This window comes from Brassica oleracea, chromosome C7 (assembly GCF_000695525.1).
Source record: "Brassica oleracea var. oleracea cultivar TO1000 chromosome C7, BOL, whole genome shotgun sequence".
NCBI classification, from domain to species: domain Eukaryota; kingdom Viridiplantae; phylum Streptophyta; class Magnoliopsida; order Brassicales; family Brassicaceae; genus Brassica; species Brassica oleracea.
In genome coordinates this window covers 39121607-39138558 of record NC_027754.1, presented here as the reverse complement: position 1 = coordinate 39138558, position 16952 = coordinate 39121607, and the positions used below count along the sequence as shown (strand labels likewise).

Genomic DNA, 16952 nt, shown 5'->3' with positions numbered 1-16952 from the left:
TTTAATTTTATAATTTTGTTTGTTTTAGTTAAAAAATATTTAATTTATAAAGTATTTTTTAAGTATTTTATAAATATTTAATTGAGTGAGTCAAATGCTAATCACTCAATTAAATTATTTTATTGCAATTGCATTTTAAATATACTCGGTAATTTAGAAAATTTATTAAAATTAAGTAATAAAATTAAATATGGCTTTTAATTAACAATATTTATATATCTTTGATATGATATAAAAATTATTAAAATGTCTATTTTTTTACCAAAGGGTAAATATATATGATCATATTACAATTTTAACATCATGTAATAAATTTTGAAAAAAATAATATTATATTATTTATAAAGAATATGGTAATGACACAATTTTCCTAAATTAATATTATATTTTCTGAAATATATTTTTGCAAAGTAGATAACTTTTGCAAATATAAAGCTCATATTATTTTGCAAAAAAAATTGTTTGCAGAATATTATAAATTCTACAATGTAAAGTACTTTTATTGACATATGATCATTATATTCTTATATTTTTATATTAGTTATAGTATCATGTATATTTCTAGTTATGGTAATTACCATATAATTATTATTTATCTTAAACCATGTCATAATTAGATTGATCTATGTCGTTATTTTTCTCTGGAACAATTGTGATGATGATACATATACAAATTAATACAGAAATAATCTCTAAAAAGAAGTTATATTCTACTCACCAGTTGACGTTTCTAGACATCAACTTCTAGCCGTTTTTTATATTGCTAAACAGCACGCAGTTCAATTTTACAATTGCGATTCTCAGGCCCACTTACGTTGGTGCATTTTTTTTTTCGACTATTTTCATTGATCTTAGCCCAATGGGCAAATTGCATTTTTGAGTATCAAAGAGAAACTCATTAAGTAAAGTATTACAAAGCCTAATAAGAGAATCACTCGGATGCTTTCCCGAAAATATTTAGAGCATCATTATCCCAAAAAAATTTAGGATCTCTTAATTATTTTTTAATACTTTTAAATAATAAATGTGACACGAATTTTTATGTGCTCCAATGCAAATCTCTTAATTAAAGATTTTTGTAAAAAAATATTAAACGTTTTTTTATTAAACTTAAAATTTATTAGAGAAAGTGTTAGAGAAGCCTAGAAGTTGAATGATCTTACATGCATTGCAAGGGAAACCTCCCAGAAGCGAAACAGGACGTGAGGGAGCAGTTGGACAAATCAATTTTTTTGTACATTAGCATATATGTTTATCATAAACCATTCAATGAGAGTTCAGTGATACAGAAAATTACTTCCAAATGTTTGTGGTTATGGATCCTTACGTTTGGAAGAGGCAGGCTCTCCAAGAGCTGAGACGAGCTGCAGAGAGAACGGAGACAAAGTGAGAAGTTGTTCAGAAAATTTGAAATTTTGTTTGATATCTTATAACTCATTTGGGCATTACTTTTATAAGCATGATGATATTATTATCTTTATGATTTGACTTATGAAATGGGCATTGATCATAAGTATAAGTACAAGGGCATGTGAAAGAGAGCGATATAGTACCTTGAGCCATTGTCTCCAAGACCGTGCAACCAAAACAATAGTAGCTTGGTGCTTTCCTTTAGGCCTCACAACATAAGTCCTTCCAAACTCATACCCTCTTGCACTTCTACTACCTAACAAAGATTTTCCCAGAAACATATTCAAGCAGAGTAATCACAAAACAAAGTCATTAAAAACACACACTTGTTTTTTTCTAAAAGCACACGCTTCATAACTAAACACCAAACACAATAAAGATAACATAAGACAGAGCTAGCAAACAAAGAGTAGAAACAAACCAGAACCCATGCTTTGATTTTTTTTTTTTTAATTCAATTAACACTAAGAGAAATTCAATTAACACTAAGAGATGAGAGTTGCATATCATTAAGTTAATGATGCTCTTGTCGATCCTTCTGGAGCCACATCACATGGACACGCTTCCATCATGCGTAGATCAGAAGCTAGGCCACAGTGTAGATCGTCGCCTCCGTAGATCTCCGATGTCATCTCTCAAAATCTATCTCTCCTCCGTCATATTCCACTCGAACAAAGATGCTCAATAATGGGTAATCCGATACCAAATTTAAAACCTTAATTCACCGGAATTAAGTATATGGAGGCTTAAAACAAGCAGAAGAAAAATCCTTTGCCAGACCGCCTATGATAGCGCCTGCTCTTCTGAATCTTCTTCTATCACGATTTAGAGACTCCATTAACTCTTCCTTCTTTCTCTCAGAGACGCATCACTTTGCACTTAACGCCTGAAATATTAGCGAAGACTGATTCTCCTATTAAGAAATCAGAGTGAGCGATGAAAAAAGCAACTAAACCCAATATTCATCGGGATAAAGTTAAGTACAGATTGGAAAGCAAGATATATAAACTTTATATAGTTTTAACCCAAATCGGAGAAGATAATGAGTGAAAAGCAGAACTAGTTTGGGTAAAAACATAACACACCAAAAAGAGATCGCCTAACGAAGTTCTTGTCGCCATAGCGAAATATAGATATGGATTTGAAACAAAATAAAACACACCAAAATCCCCAAGGGAAAAGCAGATCCGCTAAACGGAAGAAACTCACTTACGTTGGTGCATTGACTCTCATTTTCAAGCAAACATTAAACGCTCGGACTCGCAGGGCAAGAGTCGAGAGGAGAAAACAATGTCATATAAACAAAAACACTAAAAAGATGAAACGAGTTACAAAGTGTGATCAAGTATTTTTCAAGACCTGAAAAAAAAAACATTTTTAACATAGTCTGGAATCTGAATTGTTCTCTGTCACGGTTCAGGCAAGTTTTGAAGCTATCGGCCTCCTCGCCACCCGGAAACAGACTTGGGAACAAGTGAAATCGAGTTTGAGGCAGCCTCTAATCTGCACAATGCCCGAAAGTGAATATGTTTATCACCAGTAGAAAAAGAGAGAGAGAGGGAGAGGGGGAAGAGGGAACTACTTTGATATTTCTTCAACAGCCTTCATGATTTCATCGGACCTAGTTTCCAGTACCTGTCCTCCAAACACAATCTCATCTAAAACTGTGTGCATCTGCAACAATTGTGAACCAAATCACTACTACTAAACGCAGCACCAGGCTGTTGTACTAACACGTATTCTGCGTGATACCAGTACCTTGCTGTAGTTGAAGACAATGTCGAGTTCACAAACATTGCTGAAGCATTTGTCCAGTGTTTCAACAAGAACTACAAACGCGAGAGAATCAAACTGAAACTGAAGTTATCATCATACTATGAAATCATTTTTTTCTTCACTAGCATTGAAGAGGACAAACCAATGAGGAGGAGAATAGGCAAAAACCATTCATATTTTTGTTTTAACATGAGTATATTCTCTGTATATACTAAATTGAAAGAACTACACAGAGACTTGATTAATTGTCGACAAAACACAATGTCAATCCAAAGTAAAGGAACATCCATACACATACTAACGTACCTTGAATGAGATCAAGCATAGCAAGCTCATTTTCTGATCCATCAAATACAAGCACAAAGTAGAGTGTAGCATAGTGTTTGTACACAAGCCGTGAATCCTGCAAACCAAAATGATTCAAACATCAACAAATACATAGCACAAAGTTTTTGATATATATATATTTTTTTAAATTAAATTGATGAAGAAGGCATTGCATTACCGGACCAAACAATGAATCAATCTCCAGAAAGTTGCTTACGTTCTCAGGTCTGCTGCTCAACACTGTCAACACATGATCGATAAATAAATAACACACGATCGATCGAGGTGATTGTTGATCGGAATCTGGGAAAATAATTTTCAAAACCTGAAAACACGCTGCGGATGAGCTCTTGTTGCTTCTCTACAGGCTAAATCCAAAAATCCAAATCTGAGAATCGGTCGTAGTAGAGAGAGATCCAATTATGAAAAATTAAGAACTAAGCACCGGACCAAGAAGTCGTAGAATTTGGCTAGGCGTGGCTTGCCTTGTGTGTTCATCATCATCACTGCCTTTATCATCTTCACAATCCCTGAAACTCCCAAGACTCCGATCTCGTTTGGACCTTGATGATGAACTCCTCCTCTAACCTTCTGTTTTACTCGGAGGCTTTCGTAACTAATTGGAAAACTTCCACGTGTCGTCACTTTCATGATCTTACCTCTAACCTTCTGACTGATTTAGAGTCTTTCCCACAATGAGAAACTTCCACGTGTCTATTTTTGTTGCCAACAGAGTTGTTAATGTTAAGACTAAACAAAGATGAGGTTATTTATTATCTTAGGCCTCATTATAAAATTATATGTCATTTAGTGGTAAGAGTTGTATCTGGAATATGAATCTAAACCAAAGTAATTAAGAAAAAAAACCCCCCACCAAATCCAGTATGGCGTGGTGTACTCAGTAGACTAATCTTGATATTGTGCCAACAAACTCTTTGGTTAAGTTGTTTGAATCACCCAATATAGAAGACAAACTCTTACAACCGTTGATATCAGTCAGTGCTTGACCTGTCTGCATCAATCACACATATCATGTCCTAGTCATGTAGATTTTGTATTGAACTGTTACATGGAAGCTACTTTGGTGGTTGTGGTAAAATCATTCAGGTGAGCTTTTGTTTCACTGACAAATTCTTGTTTAGTTTAATTAACGATTTATTTGATTTAGCTAATTGTTTTGTCATCTAGCCTATGAGCACACAATTTGTTAGTTTCTAATCAGTATAAATGAACTTTTCACTCAGAAAAGTTGGATAGCTGGAAGAATAAATGAATTATCTTTTAAGCATGATTGATATGAAAAATTCTTGAGTAAGAATGTCTTTGTACCAACAAACTTTGTAGGCATGATTGATAGAGCATATGCACAAACAAAAACAATAAACCAATCCAACTGTATCTTTGCTTCCGCATTAAAGTCAATGAATGTTTCAAGATTTTACAAAGTATTTTTATTAATATTCTAACTAATCATTTGCATTCACATACAGAAGTTGAAAAAGAAACTACTGAACGCAAAATATGAGAGACTTTTTACTTATTAGTATCATGATTATCTAGTGAAATGATAATCGAAGTAGATGATATGATAATCATCTCCATAAGGTCTGCTGAATCTAAACAACTTCTTCGTTGGACTGTCAGAGTTTTCTTAAAACACTAAACTGACATTTTGTGTTTGGAGAACCTCCCACAGATGCCGCACCATTCTGGATAAGAAGAGTGGATCGCATTTGGAGAAGCACGCGATCTGCTCATCCCAAGTTACATGCACATCAACAAAACATTATTACCATAATATTGTGGAGAGATGCACCAACTTTCTTGATAACATGGATAAAAAAGGTTTTCTAATGTTTAAAACTGGTGCTGCCCAGGATCGAACTGGAGACCTTTTGCGTGTAAGGCAAACGTGATAACCACTACACCACAGCACCTGACGTTTATGATGCTGATGTTTGTCAATAATGGTCGCCTCCATGAATATCGGAGGTAGAGAGAGAAGATACGTAGCGTTATATACTTATGCTAGAAAGAAAATGCATGGACGTGAAAGAAGTGTTGGCGAAGATGGACAAGGAAAGTTTTTGGAGGTAAAGTGCACAACCTTGTTATGGGGAATGCATGCTTCTTCGTCTTTGGGTATCAGAAAGATGAAATTTAAAGGTGCACAACCTTATAACAAAGTAATTCGTGAATGACAACAATGTTCGTATCAACAAAAATATACATACAGTCGTAGATGTGCAGATAAATTAGCTAGAGAAACAATTTTTGTCCCCTTTATGATGTATATTTGATAGCTGTCCACACTTTTTGATAGAAGATGGATGCAGAGATAAGTAATCAATAAATGCATTAAGTTGACAAAAAAATTATTGCAACGGAATGAACAGATTAATCCACTTGCGAATAAAAAACATCAAGTTGATAATACTGGCTATCAAACTCAAATTTAATTGTATATATAAAAACATTAATATTTGTAAAATCATAAAACGTTTCATTTGAGATATTTTGAATTGAATTTCTTATATTTAAAAATATTCAATATAATAGTTTATGATATTTTAATTTTTTTATGAGATATTTATTAGGTACTTTATTATACCATAACTTTAAAATTATGAAAAATGTGCTTGGAGGAACTAAAACCCACATTTTATAGAACAAGTGTTAGAGTTAGAAAAAAAGTGGAAAATTCTGAGTATATTTCTAACAAGATAATTTGTTTGAATTGAACTAATATTAACAACGAATGTAATAAGTACAAAGAACAAAGCTAAAAAGTAAAACAACTAGAAGAAAATATTTCAAAATATTCTATTGCACTTGTAGTGTCGTGATTCCCAGATAATAAGTTTTTTATATTGTCTATTTCAATCTAGTTATTCTGCATATTTAGAGCGCATGTGTTACAACTTACTCCATCGATCTCAGATTGTTAAGTAATCGATTGACTGCGAAATGGTTTGGTGTTGATCATTATCCATTCTATTCTATTCAAACTTGCTGTTTTAAGCTGCAAAATAAATAGCCCTCAAATAAATTCGTCGAGCCTCACAGTAATGAGCTATCACATGGAATAAACTTTTAATGTTTCAGATTTATTAATTGTATAAATAAAAGAAATCTCATAAAATCATGCCTCTTATTATTTTATTTTTCACGTTTACTCTAAAATAATTGAGGATACCAAACCAAAACCAAAACCAAAACCAAAACAAACAGTAGTTTCCACTAAAGGAGGAATTGCCCTGTTAGTCCAGGCCAGGGATCGATTCCCCTCTAGTGCGAAATTATTAGCTCCACATGTGGCCACGCGGATATGGGCTCATGCTTACGGCCCATTTGAATACCCGAGAAAGGATCCATCCGTGGGTTGCACCTCCCACCCAGAGATTAGGTCTGTGTCTTTAATAGACCCGGGTTTAATCCTTCCTTTTCGAAAAAAAAAAAAAGACATTGTGCTTGAGAACGCGGAAACCAAAGGAATAGGTCAAATCGAATGATAAGTCTGACACGTGGCTGTCTAACCTTTCTCCCTAGTATATTAATCAACCAGCGAAGGACACATCAGTTACCATAATCGGTAAACAAGAGAACTATTTATGAGAACAAGAGAAGGAAAAGCAAGTTGAAAAGCAGAGAAGACGATCTGATAGTGATAGATAGGCTGGAGGAATAATTTATCGAAGAATAAAATTTAAAAACCTCGAAATTATTGTCTTTCGCATAAATACGAAGATCGATTATTCAGCTGAGGAAAGAAGAAAGTAATGGGGCGTGTGGATTACCTAGCGATGAAGACCGACGTCGACACGGTTGCTCTGGTCAATTCCGACGTGGAGGAGCTTAAGATCGCTGCCAAGAAACTCTTAAGCGATGTGACCAAGCTTGGTGGAGCAGCCTTTGATGTTTCTTTCGTCAAATGGTTGGCTTGCTTCGCTGCCATGTGAGTGTTCTCTCCTGTTTGGTGTTTCTAACGAAATATTTGATTTTTCTTTGTGGGTTTTTCGATATTCGACGTTTGCGTAGCTTTTTTAATGTTGGGTCGATCGAAAGTTGGGAAATTTGAGATCGAGATGATTGATGCTTTGTTACTCTGTTTTTAGAGATTCTGTGTTTTTTTTTGTTGATGCAGTTACTTGTTGATATTGGATCGTACAAATTGGAGAAGCAAGATGCTAACATCACTCTTGATACCATACATCTTCCTTAGCCTTCCTGGTGTGCTTTTCAACTTCCTTAGGTAAATAAAAAAATCTCACAACATGTTCTTACACAACACTCAAGTCTATAGTTTGCATTGGTTTTAAAGTGAAAGTTTTCCCTCTCTGTTATCAGTGGAGACGTTGGGAAATGGATTGCTTTCGTTGCAGTTGTACTCAGACTTTTCTTCCCAAAACATTTCCCAGGTGATGGTCCTATCACTCTTCATTTACATCTTTGTGTATTGTTGTCTTCCTTGCTGTGGTGTTTATTGTTATAAATAGCTGAAACAATATTTAAAGTCTCACACTTTTTTTGTTTGTTTGGTGGTACTTTATAGATTGGCTAGAGATGCCTGGTTCTCTGATCCTTCTGCTAGTGGTATCTCCTCACTTTCTAGCTCACCATATACGTGGAACCTGGATTGGCTCTATCATCAGTCTTTTCATAGGCTGTTACCTTCTTCAAGAACATATCCGAGTCTCGGGTGGGTTCAGGCATTCGTTCACGCAGCCCCGTGGTGTATCAAACACTCTAGGGATCATCCTTATTCTGGTCTACCCTGTTTGGGCTCTAATCGTTCGTGTCTTAAAATAGACATCTGCCTCTTCCATATCCCCCAAGCTGTATATGTCTCTGTCCAATAAACTCCGTGAAGCACCGGGCAAAAGCTCTTTGCTCTGCTTCTGTTACTATCTAAAGCTCAATCAATGTTCCATATATTTAAAAGAAAAAAAAAATCTCATTTTTACAACTATTTGTAAAGAAAAAAAAAACTATCTGTTTGTCTATTGTAATAAGAACTGTTTAAGTAATAAGGCTTTAAGCTCCGAATTTCTTCTGTGTAAATTGACTATGTATACCGTTTCGTATATCCAGCCGTGGAATGTTTGTCGTTTTTGTATCCAAAAAAGAGAATGAACTACACGCTGTTTCAGAACTCAGGGCTAGCTTTCATGTCGGTTGTCTATCGTTAAGAGAACTACACGCTGTTCAATTTAAACAAAGACTACATGTCGTTTTCATGTAGGGGACTTCCTAAAACCCTAATAACCTAGTTCGGCTTCTTTTATAAATACTCAATCTCCGCCGATTTCAAGCATAATTCATCACCTATCTTATAGCTCAACCCCAATTAGAATCTCATTCTCTGCTATGTCTTCTTTAGATGTTTGTCTATATCGTATTGATTTCAAAATTTACTTATATGTTTTTTCGAGTTCATACCTCTTTACTTTGTTTTGGTTTATTATCTTACTTATTCTTGGATTTAATGAGAGTCTGAAAAGGATTTCTCAGTGATGAACAAAACATAGATGACGAGTCCGATCAATCCATTCTTTAAATCGTGGGGACAAACGAGGCATTTGTCTGAGAGGAATCCTTTTTAATTTTGATTTTGATTTTGATTTTTTCTGTCTATTAGATTTGTCTTCAAAATGGTTTCAAAGGTATATGTATTGTGATTTTTCAAAGGAATAGGAGCAGAGGCATGATGAGGATTGTTTATTGTCATCTGATTTTCTGATGAATCAAAACCTCCTACTCATTCTGAGTGCCTTTTTTCTGTTTCTTCAGTTTTTTATTTAGTCAAAAACTATTATTCTTTAATTGAATAGTTGAAATCGTTTTTGTTATTAAATATGAATCAAAACATCATTTATCGATTGGATGATCGTATTCGAGGCATGACTGTGATAATGTACACAACCCTTAACAGTGATAATTTAAATTAAACTACGCCTGATCCGCATGACAGTGCGGATTTGAATTTTTGGCTTTTGATTATTTATTCAACTAAATAATGTATTTGTAATATTTGATGTATTATATTCATCTAAGTAAATATTTTTTTGGCATCTTAAACCATCTATTTACAATGAATTATTTACAATGAATATTTGATATCATATAAAAAATTGAACAAATAGACATAATTAGAAAATTGTAAACTATATATAAAAACAATGGTTATTAATGTAAAATATGAAGAAATATTATATTATGAATTAGTATGGTATAAAGGATTATAATTAGTTATACATTGCTTAAAGAAAATAAAATGATTTTTAAACTTCTATGAAAAATTTAATATATAAAAAATGGCGACGAATTAGTTATCAAATTGTAAATAATTTCATAATTTTATTAATAATAAATATTTATAGTTTTTGTTTTTCGTCAAGATAATTATTAAATGTCTATTCATAACATTAATATGTTAAAAGACCATATTATGATAGCTCATGTTGTAATCGTTTTTTTTTCAGGAAGTGTAACAAAAAAAAATTACATTTAACTCTTCGTTTTGTTTAAGTTTGTGTCGGTAAAAGATTAAAAAAAATCTTTCTATCTTTTTAATGTTTAATTTGAAGCTTATTATGCGGAAATCATACGTAAATATAGGCAATTGGTTGGAATCTCTATATCTTTATACTCTTATAAATTTTAAATGTATTGTTTTCTCTTCTGCAAGCAAATCAATTACCAAAGTAATAGATCAATTGATTGAAATCAAATTTATTCTAATAATAGTGTAATTATGGTTACAGTTTCTATATTTAATAGGTACATATGAAAAATATTATGTTCAATAGAAGATATTGGATTTTGAGTTTGTATTTATTGATTTGTTTTTTTTATAAAGCTTAGAAAATCAATAGGATGATTGGTTGGTTGATACATACTATAAAGAAAACGAAAACTATAGGTGGTTTGAATATTGTACATCGATTGATGCATGATGTAAGTTGACTATATAAAACTTGATTATGATCATTTCAAACTAAAATATATGTAGGTTATATGCATTTGTTATATTGTAGTTAATATATTTTAAATATTATATAAGTCAACTGATTCACGTTTTCGTAAAAATAAAATTCAAGTTCATTATTGGGCCGTACTCGTACGTAATAAGCTACGTTAAATATGATATATTTTTAGGTTCATTTAATGACATTAAGTTTAAATTTGATCAATGAAAACTCATTAATTTAAATGAAAAAATAAGTATTAAAATAGGTAGGTTTATTTAATGAGATTAAGTTTAAATTTGATTAAGAAAAACTCATTAATTTAGCTGGAAAAGACAAGAATTAAAATAGGTAATTTAATTTTCAATGGCATACAAGTGTAAATAAGTTAGAAAATTTATGGTATTTTTTAATGGTACTTTTTTTTTAATAATAGAGATTAATAAAAACTCATTAATTTAATTGGAAAAGACAAGAATTAAAATAGTTAATTTAATTTTCAATGGTATAGAAGTGTAAATAAGTTAAAAAAATTTATGATATTTTTTAATGTTACTTTTTTTTAATAATAGAGATGATGCACGGAGAAGCCCTGAAAATTGAGCCCAATAAAGAATTGAACTTCCACTCGCCTGGAAGCCTTATTCTTATATAGTATTGTCTATTTTGATTGAGTTATGTATTTATCATCAGACGATGATTATGGAGTTTCGGATAATAACCAAGGCCGACGATTTCCTTGTAAATCTGTATTGAAACCCTTCTTTGTACTAATGAAAATGTTCGGTAAATAGACTATGTTCGAAAATGCTTGTGTGAGAAGGGGCATCTGCGACTGCGCCCAACAACTTTTTTTAAATTGCATGTAAAGCATTGAATAAATTCAGTATGCCCCCTTTGTTTTAGCATATATTCTCCTAATCAATAGAACAATCTTTACCTCCGCCCCTGGGTATATGATTAATTAATTTGATACGTTAAGTTTTCTACTTTATAACATGTGACTGTACGAGATGACGAAGATTGAGTTATTTATGTAGTTGTTACAACAATATTTTTTTGCTGCGAATTGTTACAACAATTTATAATTTACGTATTTGTTACAACATTCATCATGAAAATGAGAAAAATATTTATTTTGTAACAATTTGTTAAATTATTTTCCTTTATTTATGATGAAAGAAAAGATGTGGTGCATTGGAGTGATGGTATGTTCCAGTATTATTGATTAGTATGACTAATTTACCTCGCATTTTCTTCTTATAATTAATTTGAAGTTGACTAGTTTTTTTTTATTTGGTCATATGATTGGACTACGTTTGTTGATTGGAACTAGCACACATAGCATTTGTCAATATAACATTTTGGTTTAAAATTTCACTTAGTAATCAGATGGAGCGTGTGCCTGGATCGTTTGGCACCAGCGTTAGTTTCGCTCTCCGTATCTTCCAACTCGGTTTCTCTTCAACTTCTCTGATCTCCATGTGCTTGGATTACGATTTCAATGAAGTCACGACCTTCTGGTAAATATGTTAATTTGCATCAGCTCATAAAGAGATTTGATTTTTTGATCTTTCTTGTCTCTCTTTCTTAAGCTATCTGGCGGTTGTAATGGCTTATGTAATTCTCTGGAGTATCTTACACACGTTGGCCGATACATACTCTGTCTTAATGAAACAACTTCCTCACAAACCTAGAGTTCTATCCATAGTTCTCGCCGGTGATGTTGTAAGCAAATGCGAAAGAGTTTCTGTATCTCCCCTCAAAACGCTGCACGTTATGCTTATTCTCTCTATATATATGTAACAGGTACTGTCGTTTCTTTCTCTGAGTGGGGCTTGTGGTGCAGCCAGTGCAACCGAAATGCTTTTGTCTATTGATGCACCCATGTGCGGAGATAACAGATGTATCAAATACCAAGTCTCAGCTTTATTGGCCTTCTTGTGCTGGGCTCTGTTTCTTGATTCAGCTATTTTCAATCTTTGGAGCTTATATTCACTATTCCATTGACATAGCACATGCATGTACATTTTATTTTTTTACTCTAGAACCTTAGAGCACCATCAACGCAAGCGCTTGATGGAGTGCTTCTTGGTGGAACCCACCATAAAACAAGAAGAGTGTTTAAAATGCCTGATTAGGCGTCGCTGCTTGGTTCGTAGATCCCACTGACACGTGGTGGTCCGCAATTGGTTCGTTTTTATTTTTTTTTTTTAAACAGAAAAAAAAAAAAAATAAACACCCCACTTGAGGTGCTAGGGTTAATGGTGGTCTTAGCCCTTTAATGTTTTACTGTGAAATAAATTTAAATATCTTACCTGTGTATATAATAATACACACGTACTTCACAGTTGAATCTTATCAGTTGTTTATAAAAATAGAAAACTCTTAAAATAGAGTTTTTCTTACCTTTTTCTTTTAAAATCATTCATTAAACTTATGTATTTTTTCAACGATAGATAATTATGTTAACTCAAATAATGAGTAATATTACAAATGATTCAATAGCCGACCTACATGCTTTATGAGGATTCATGTATGACTGTATTATCTGATCCGTCCTATAGAATCATTTTTAAACTTATGTAATAAAATCTTTTTTTTGTAGACTCATAATTGCATTAATTGAAAACAAAATCAGCTCATCTAATCTTTTTGTATTTGATACTCTCTATGTTCCCGAAAGTAAGATTTTTTAGAATATGCACATTTATTAAGAATTTAATAAATGTTTATAATTTAATTTATTTTTTACTTATTATACAATTTTCAATAACTTTCCACCAATGAAATTTGGGAGATTTACCAAATATGACTCAAAACTTGACTTTGATTGCAAAAGTATACTCAAACTTGAATCAAATGCAAAACTAACCTAAAAGCCTTGTGAAATTACAGCCAACCCCTTGTGACCAAACAAAAAAACACAAGCCATTTTTACGAATATAGCCGCAGTAAGTCGCATGAGTCGTCTGAGAAGGTGGAAGTCGTCTGGTGTAGTTGATCTTGAAAATAATTTATAAATTTTTTAAAAAATATTTTGACAAATGAAAAATTAAAATCATGTAATTATAAACAGTTGTAAGTAATAAATTAAGATATAATAAAATTGAATAGTTTTCAACATAGATGAGTGAATGTAGTTAATCATGATATTCTTTGGTTTTATGGTTTGACAACATATGTTGTAGTATTGTATGTATGCTTAGGGTTGGATATTGGAAAGCTTGAATGTTCTTTTGAAAAATTAAATTTTTTACCTATAAGTATTTATTTTTGTGTATAGTAAACATTTTTGAAGTTTAATTTGATTTTATGAAGTGTTTAGTTAGTTAATTAAGTTTAGGAGTTATGTTTAGGGTCTAGAAGACTAACTTGTAAGTCGCCTGGTGAATAATTTAAACCAGACGACTTATATGTAAGTCGTCCAAACATTTCCGCCTAATTTTTTTTAAAAAATTATTTTTTCGCTTAAATAATTTAAACCAGGCGACTTACTTTTAAGTCGTCTAAGAAGTCTTTTATTTTAGTTTCCCGCTAAAAATATTAAAGTCTTCTGGGTGACTTACAAGTAAGTCGTCTAGGAAGTCGTCTGAATCAAAAATATTTAACCTAATTGGATTTTTTGTCTCCCTATATAAAGAAAAATTTACACATTATCTTTCATTCTCTCAAATGGTTGCAACAAAAATGTAATGTTCATCATTCTAAAACTCTTCAACCTCTCTCTAATCTCTTTGAACTTATAAACTCTAAGCTTTAGATAAATTTATTGTTTTTGTCTCATGTCTTTCTCACTAATTTATCTTGTTTTTGCAGATCTTTCATCACATGGTTCTCATCTTCCACTCATTAAAAGGTAGATCTATCAATTTTAGATATGTATTTTTGTGTGTTCTATAAAAGTATATTTATCTAATATTCCACTCATTTTCTCTGTTTTAAGTCATTTGAACGTTTTTGGATATGCAGGTTTTTCAGATCTGGATTTGGATATGCAGGTTTTTCAGATCTGGAAGACGTCTGGGACGACTTACGTGTTAGTCGTCTAAAATATAATGCGCTAGACGACTTCCAAGAAGTCTGGAAGACTTCCAGGAAGTCGTCTGACAGAGTCTTCTCTCATGTCTCTCCCTTTCATAACAGATATGAGCGTTTTGGTAAGTTTTTATGTCTGATTTTTCTTCATTTGGTAACTTTCTTTGTATAAAGTTCTTACTTTTTTCCCAAACTAAAACTCTCCAAACCCACTCTATCTCTTTGACTTGAAAACACCAAACTTTATATGAATTTTTCAGTTTTGTCTCATGTCTTTCTCACTAATCTATCTTTTTCTTGCATGTTTTTAATCAGATGGCTCTTATCTTCCACTCATTTAAAGTGAGATCTATTAATTTTAGATATGTATTTTTGTGTGTTCTGTAAAAGTAGATTTATCTAATCTTCCACTCATTTTCTCTGTTTTTAAGTCATTTGAACGTTTTTTTATATGCAGGTTTTTCAGATCTGGATTTGATATGTAGGTTTTTCAGATCTGGAAGACTTCTGGGACGAATTACCTGTTAGTCGTCTAAAATATAATGCGCTAGATGACTTCCAGGAAGTCTTCCAGACTACTTCCAGGAAGTCTTCTGGCGAAGTCTTCTTCTATATCAAGTGGATTCCAATCTTTTCTTTGTAGATGAATGATCTATAATAGTTTTATTTGTGGTCTCTTTTTTTATTTGCATGTCTACTCTTTTAGTTGTGATTTTTTTTGTAAAATCAGTAATAATGTTTCTCAATATGTAATATATGTGCTAACAATGTGTTTACACATTTACAAATCAATGAAATAATATACTTCAATAGTTTTTTTCTTATCTTTGGATCTCCCATATGCAATAATAAACTCCAATGGCCTTCTTCTCATCTTAATAAACAATAATGTTGGTAACCTCATATTGATACAACATTTTAAGAAGCATTTTAACCATTCTTCCAACTCATAACAATAATCATCATTGGTGTGTATAACAATAATACTTAAGAGATGGAAACAAACCATAGTAACTAGTTAAAGCATAACACATTTTTTACAATTTTGTGTTGAAAAACTTAGTCAAATTTAGTAAAACTACGGGAGAAAATATTTTTTGAAAATATGAGTTTTACATATCTTGAAGTTACTTATCACTCATAAATATACAAGTTATTCAAAAACTAGCGTATAAGACTTAAAAACTAGCGTAGAAGACTTCCACATAAGTCTTCTCGGAACAGTTAGGAACTTTAATTAACGTGAATGTTGATAACCTCATAAATATCACCAATTATGTTATAAATTTCATTCAGTAGCCCTAATATTGACTAATATACATGATAACAAAAAAAATATTAAAAAGTCTTTATAGGTTTAGAGAAAATGAAAATTTATTAAACATTGACGCATACGACTTCCACGGAGGTCGTTTGGACGGCTTCATAGAAGTCGTCCATTTAGGTTAGTTTTGCAATTGATTTTTAACCTAGACGACTTGCAGGTTAGTCGTCCACCTTTGTTTGATAAAAAAAAAATCGAGACGACTTACATGTAAGTCGTCCAAGATAAGATAAGTAAGGTTTGACCAGAATCTCAGAATAAAATCATGGACGACTTACATGTAAGTCGTCAGACGGACGACTTCTGTGTAAGCTGTCTAGAAAAAAAAATATGTTTTGTTTAATATTTCAATTGGAAAACTAACCCGAGACGACTTACATGTAAGTCGTCTAGAAAAAAAATATTTTTTTTTTAATTTTCTACTGAACGACTAACTTGTAAGTCATCGAGGAAAAGTCAAATTTCTGACACATTCCGGTCAAATGCAAAACTAACCCATTTTCCCTAGACGACTTATATGTAAGTCGTCTCGATTTTTTTTATCAAATAAAGGTGGACGACTAACATGTAAGTCGTCTAGAAAAAATAAATTAAAAGTTAATTTCAAAACTAACATCTGCATTGACCAGACGACTTCCAGATAAGTCGTCTACAGCCATGAGACTTCCAGGTAAGTAGTCTAAAGCCAGGAGAATTACCTGTAAGTCGTCTGGACGAACAGATCTGGAAAAAATTCTCAATTTCATAGTTTCAACCAGTGAGATAACTTGTTTAGCACACATAAGTCTTTTCCAAGCACCTAGAATCTCAAACAAAAGTGATCCACAAAGAATCACATGCTTCAATGGCTCTATGAACCATACAAATTTTAGAATCAAAATCTTGGGATTTTTTTGGATGAATATGAAGAGAAAGTGAAAAAAATGTTGTTTTTAGTTGATAAGAATTGAGAAAGAAGAAGTGTAAATCGATTTGAGATGCATTAAAAGCTTCAAATTGGTTGTTCATGTACATGAAGATGACGAGGTTGAGAGAGTAAAAATGTCATTTCGAAAAAAAGGCTAATGGTATTTTCGTAAATAATGTGAAATTGTGGGGTGAATATGGCA

At 32.2% G+C, this 16952-nt stretch overlaps 3 protein-coding genes and 1 non-coding gene across 4 annotated transcripts; 2 read left to right on the top strand and 2 right to left on the bottom strand.

Annotated features, from left to right (window-relative positions):
* Positions 1–1214: 1214 nt before the first annotated feature.
* On the bottom strand, positions 1215–4118 carry LOC106303852 (AP-3 complex subunit sigma). The gene is made up of 8 exons (XM_013740194.1): positions 3964–4118; positions 3839–3881; positions 3692–3753; positions 3493–3589; positions 3169–3239; positions 2993–3084; positions 1554–2913; positions 1215–1364 (listed from the first exon to the last, which is right to left on the bottom strand). The coding sequence occupies exons 1-7, from the start codon at positions 4030–4032 to the stop codon at positions 2844–2846; spliced, it is 504 nt and encodes a 167-aa protein (XP_013595648.1). The 5' UTR covers positions 4033–4118; the 3' UTR covers positions 1215–1364; positions 1554–2843.
* Positions 4119–5377: 1259 nt separating this feature from the next.
* TRNAV-UAC lies at positions 5378–5450 on the bottom strand. The gene has a single exon. It is a non-coding gene; the product is annotated as a tRNA-Val (tRNA).
* A 1661-nt stretch (positions 5451–7111) lies between these two features.
* On the top strand, positions 7112–8587 carry LOC106303939 (cold-regulated 413 plasma membrane protein 2-like). Its single transcript, XM_013740300.1, has 4 exons — positions 7112–7468; positions 7658–7765; positions 7861–7931; positions 8066–8587. The coding sequence occupies exons 1-4, from the start codon at positions 7293–7295 to the stop codon at positions 8320–8322; spliced, it is 612 nt and encodes a 203-aa protein (XP_013595754.1). The 5' UTR covers positions 7112–7292; the 3' UTR covers positions 8323–8587.
* Positions 8588–11873: 3286 nt separating this feature from the next.
* Positions 11874–12491, top strand: LOC106305592 (CASP-like protein ARALYDRAFT_485429). The gene is made up of 3 exons (XM_013741948.1): positions 11874–12004; positions 12077–12209; positions 12291–12491. Exons 1-3 carry the CDS (start codon positions 11874–11876, stop codon positions 12489–12491), a joined length of 465 nt encoding a protein of 154 aa, XP_013597402.1.
* The last annotated feature ends 4461 nt before the right edge of the window (positions 12492–16952 follow it).

Excerpts from the sequence above, each read along its gene's own strand:
- LOC106303852 (XM_013740194.1), bottom strand. The coding sequence starts at position 4,032 with ATGATAAAGGCAGTGATGATGATGAACACACAAGGCAAGCCACGCCTA. Across the intron at positions 3,882-3,963 it reads CCAAATTCTACGACTTCTTG|CCTGTAGAGAAGCAACAAGA; the intron begins GTCCGGTGCTTA and ends TTTTGGATTTAG. Across the intron at positions 2,914-2,992 it reads GCTGTTGAAGAAATATCAAA|ATTAGAGGCTGCCTCAAACT; the intron begins GTAGTTCCCTCT and ends GGCATTGTGCAG.
- LOC106303939 (XM_013740300.1), top strand. The coding sequence starts at position 7,293 with ATGGGGCGTGTGGATTACCTAGCGATGAAGACCGACGTCGACACGGTT. Across the intron at positions 7,469-7,657 it reads TTGGCTTGCTTCGCTGCCAT|TTACTTGTTGATATTGGATC; the intron begins GTGAGTGTTCTC and ends TTGTTGATGCAG. Across the intron at positions 7,932-8,065 it reads CTTCCCAAAACATTTCCCAG|ATTGGCTAGAGATGCCTGGT; the intron begins GTGATGGTCCTA and ends GGTACTTTATAG.
- LOC106305592 (XM_013741948.1), top strand. The coding sequence starts at position 11,874 with ATGGAGCGTGTGCCTGGATCGTTTGGCACCAGCGTTAGTTTCGCTCTC. Across the intron at positions 12,005-12,076 it reads AATGAAGTCACGACCTTCTG|CTATCTGGCGGTTGTAATGG; the intron begins GTAAATATGTTA and ends CTCTTTCTTAAG. Across the intron at positions 12,210-12,290 it reads TAGTTCTCGCCGGTGATGTT|GTACTGTCGTTTCTTTCTCT; the intron begins GTAAGCAAATGC and ends TATATGTAACAG.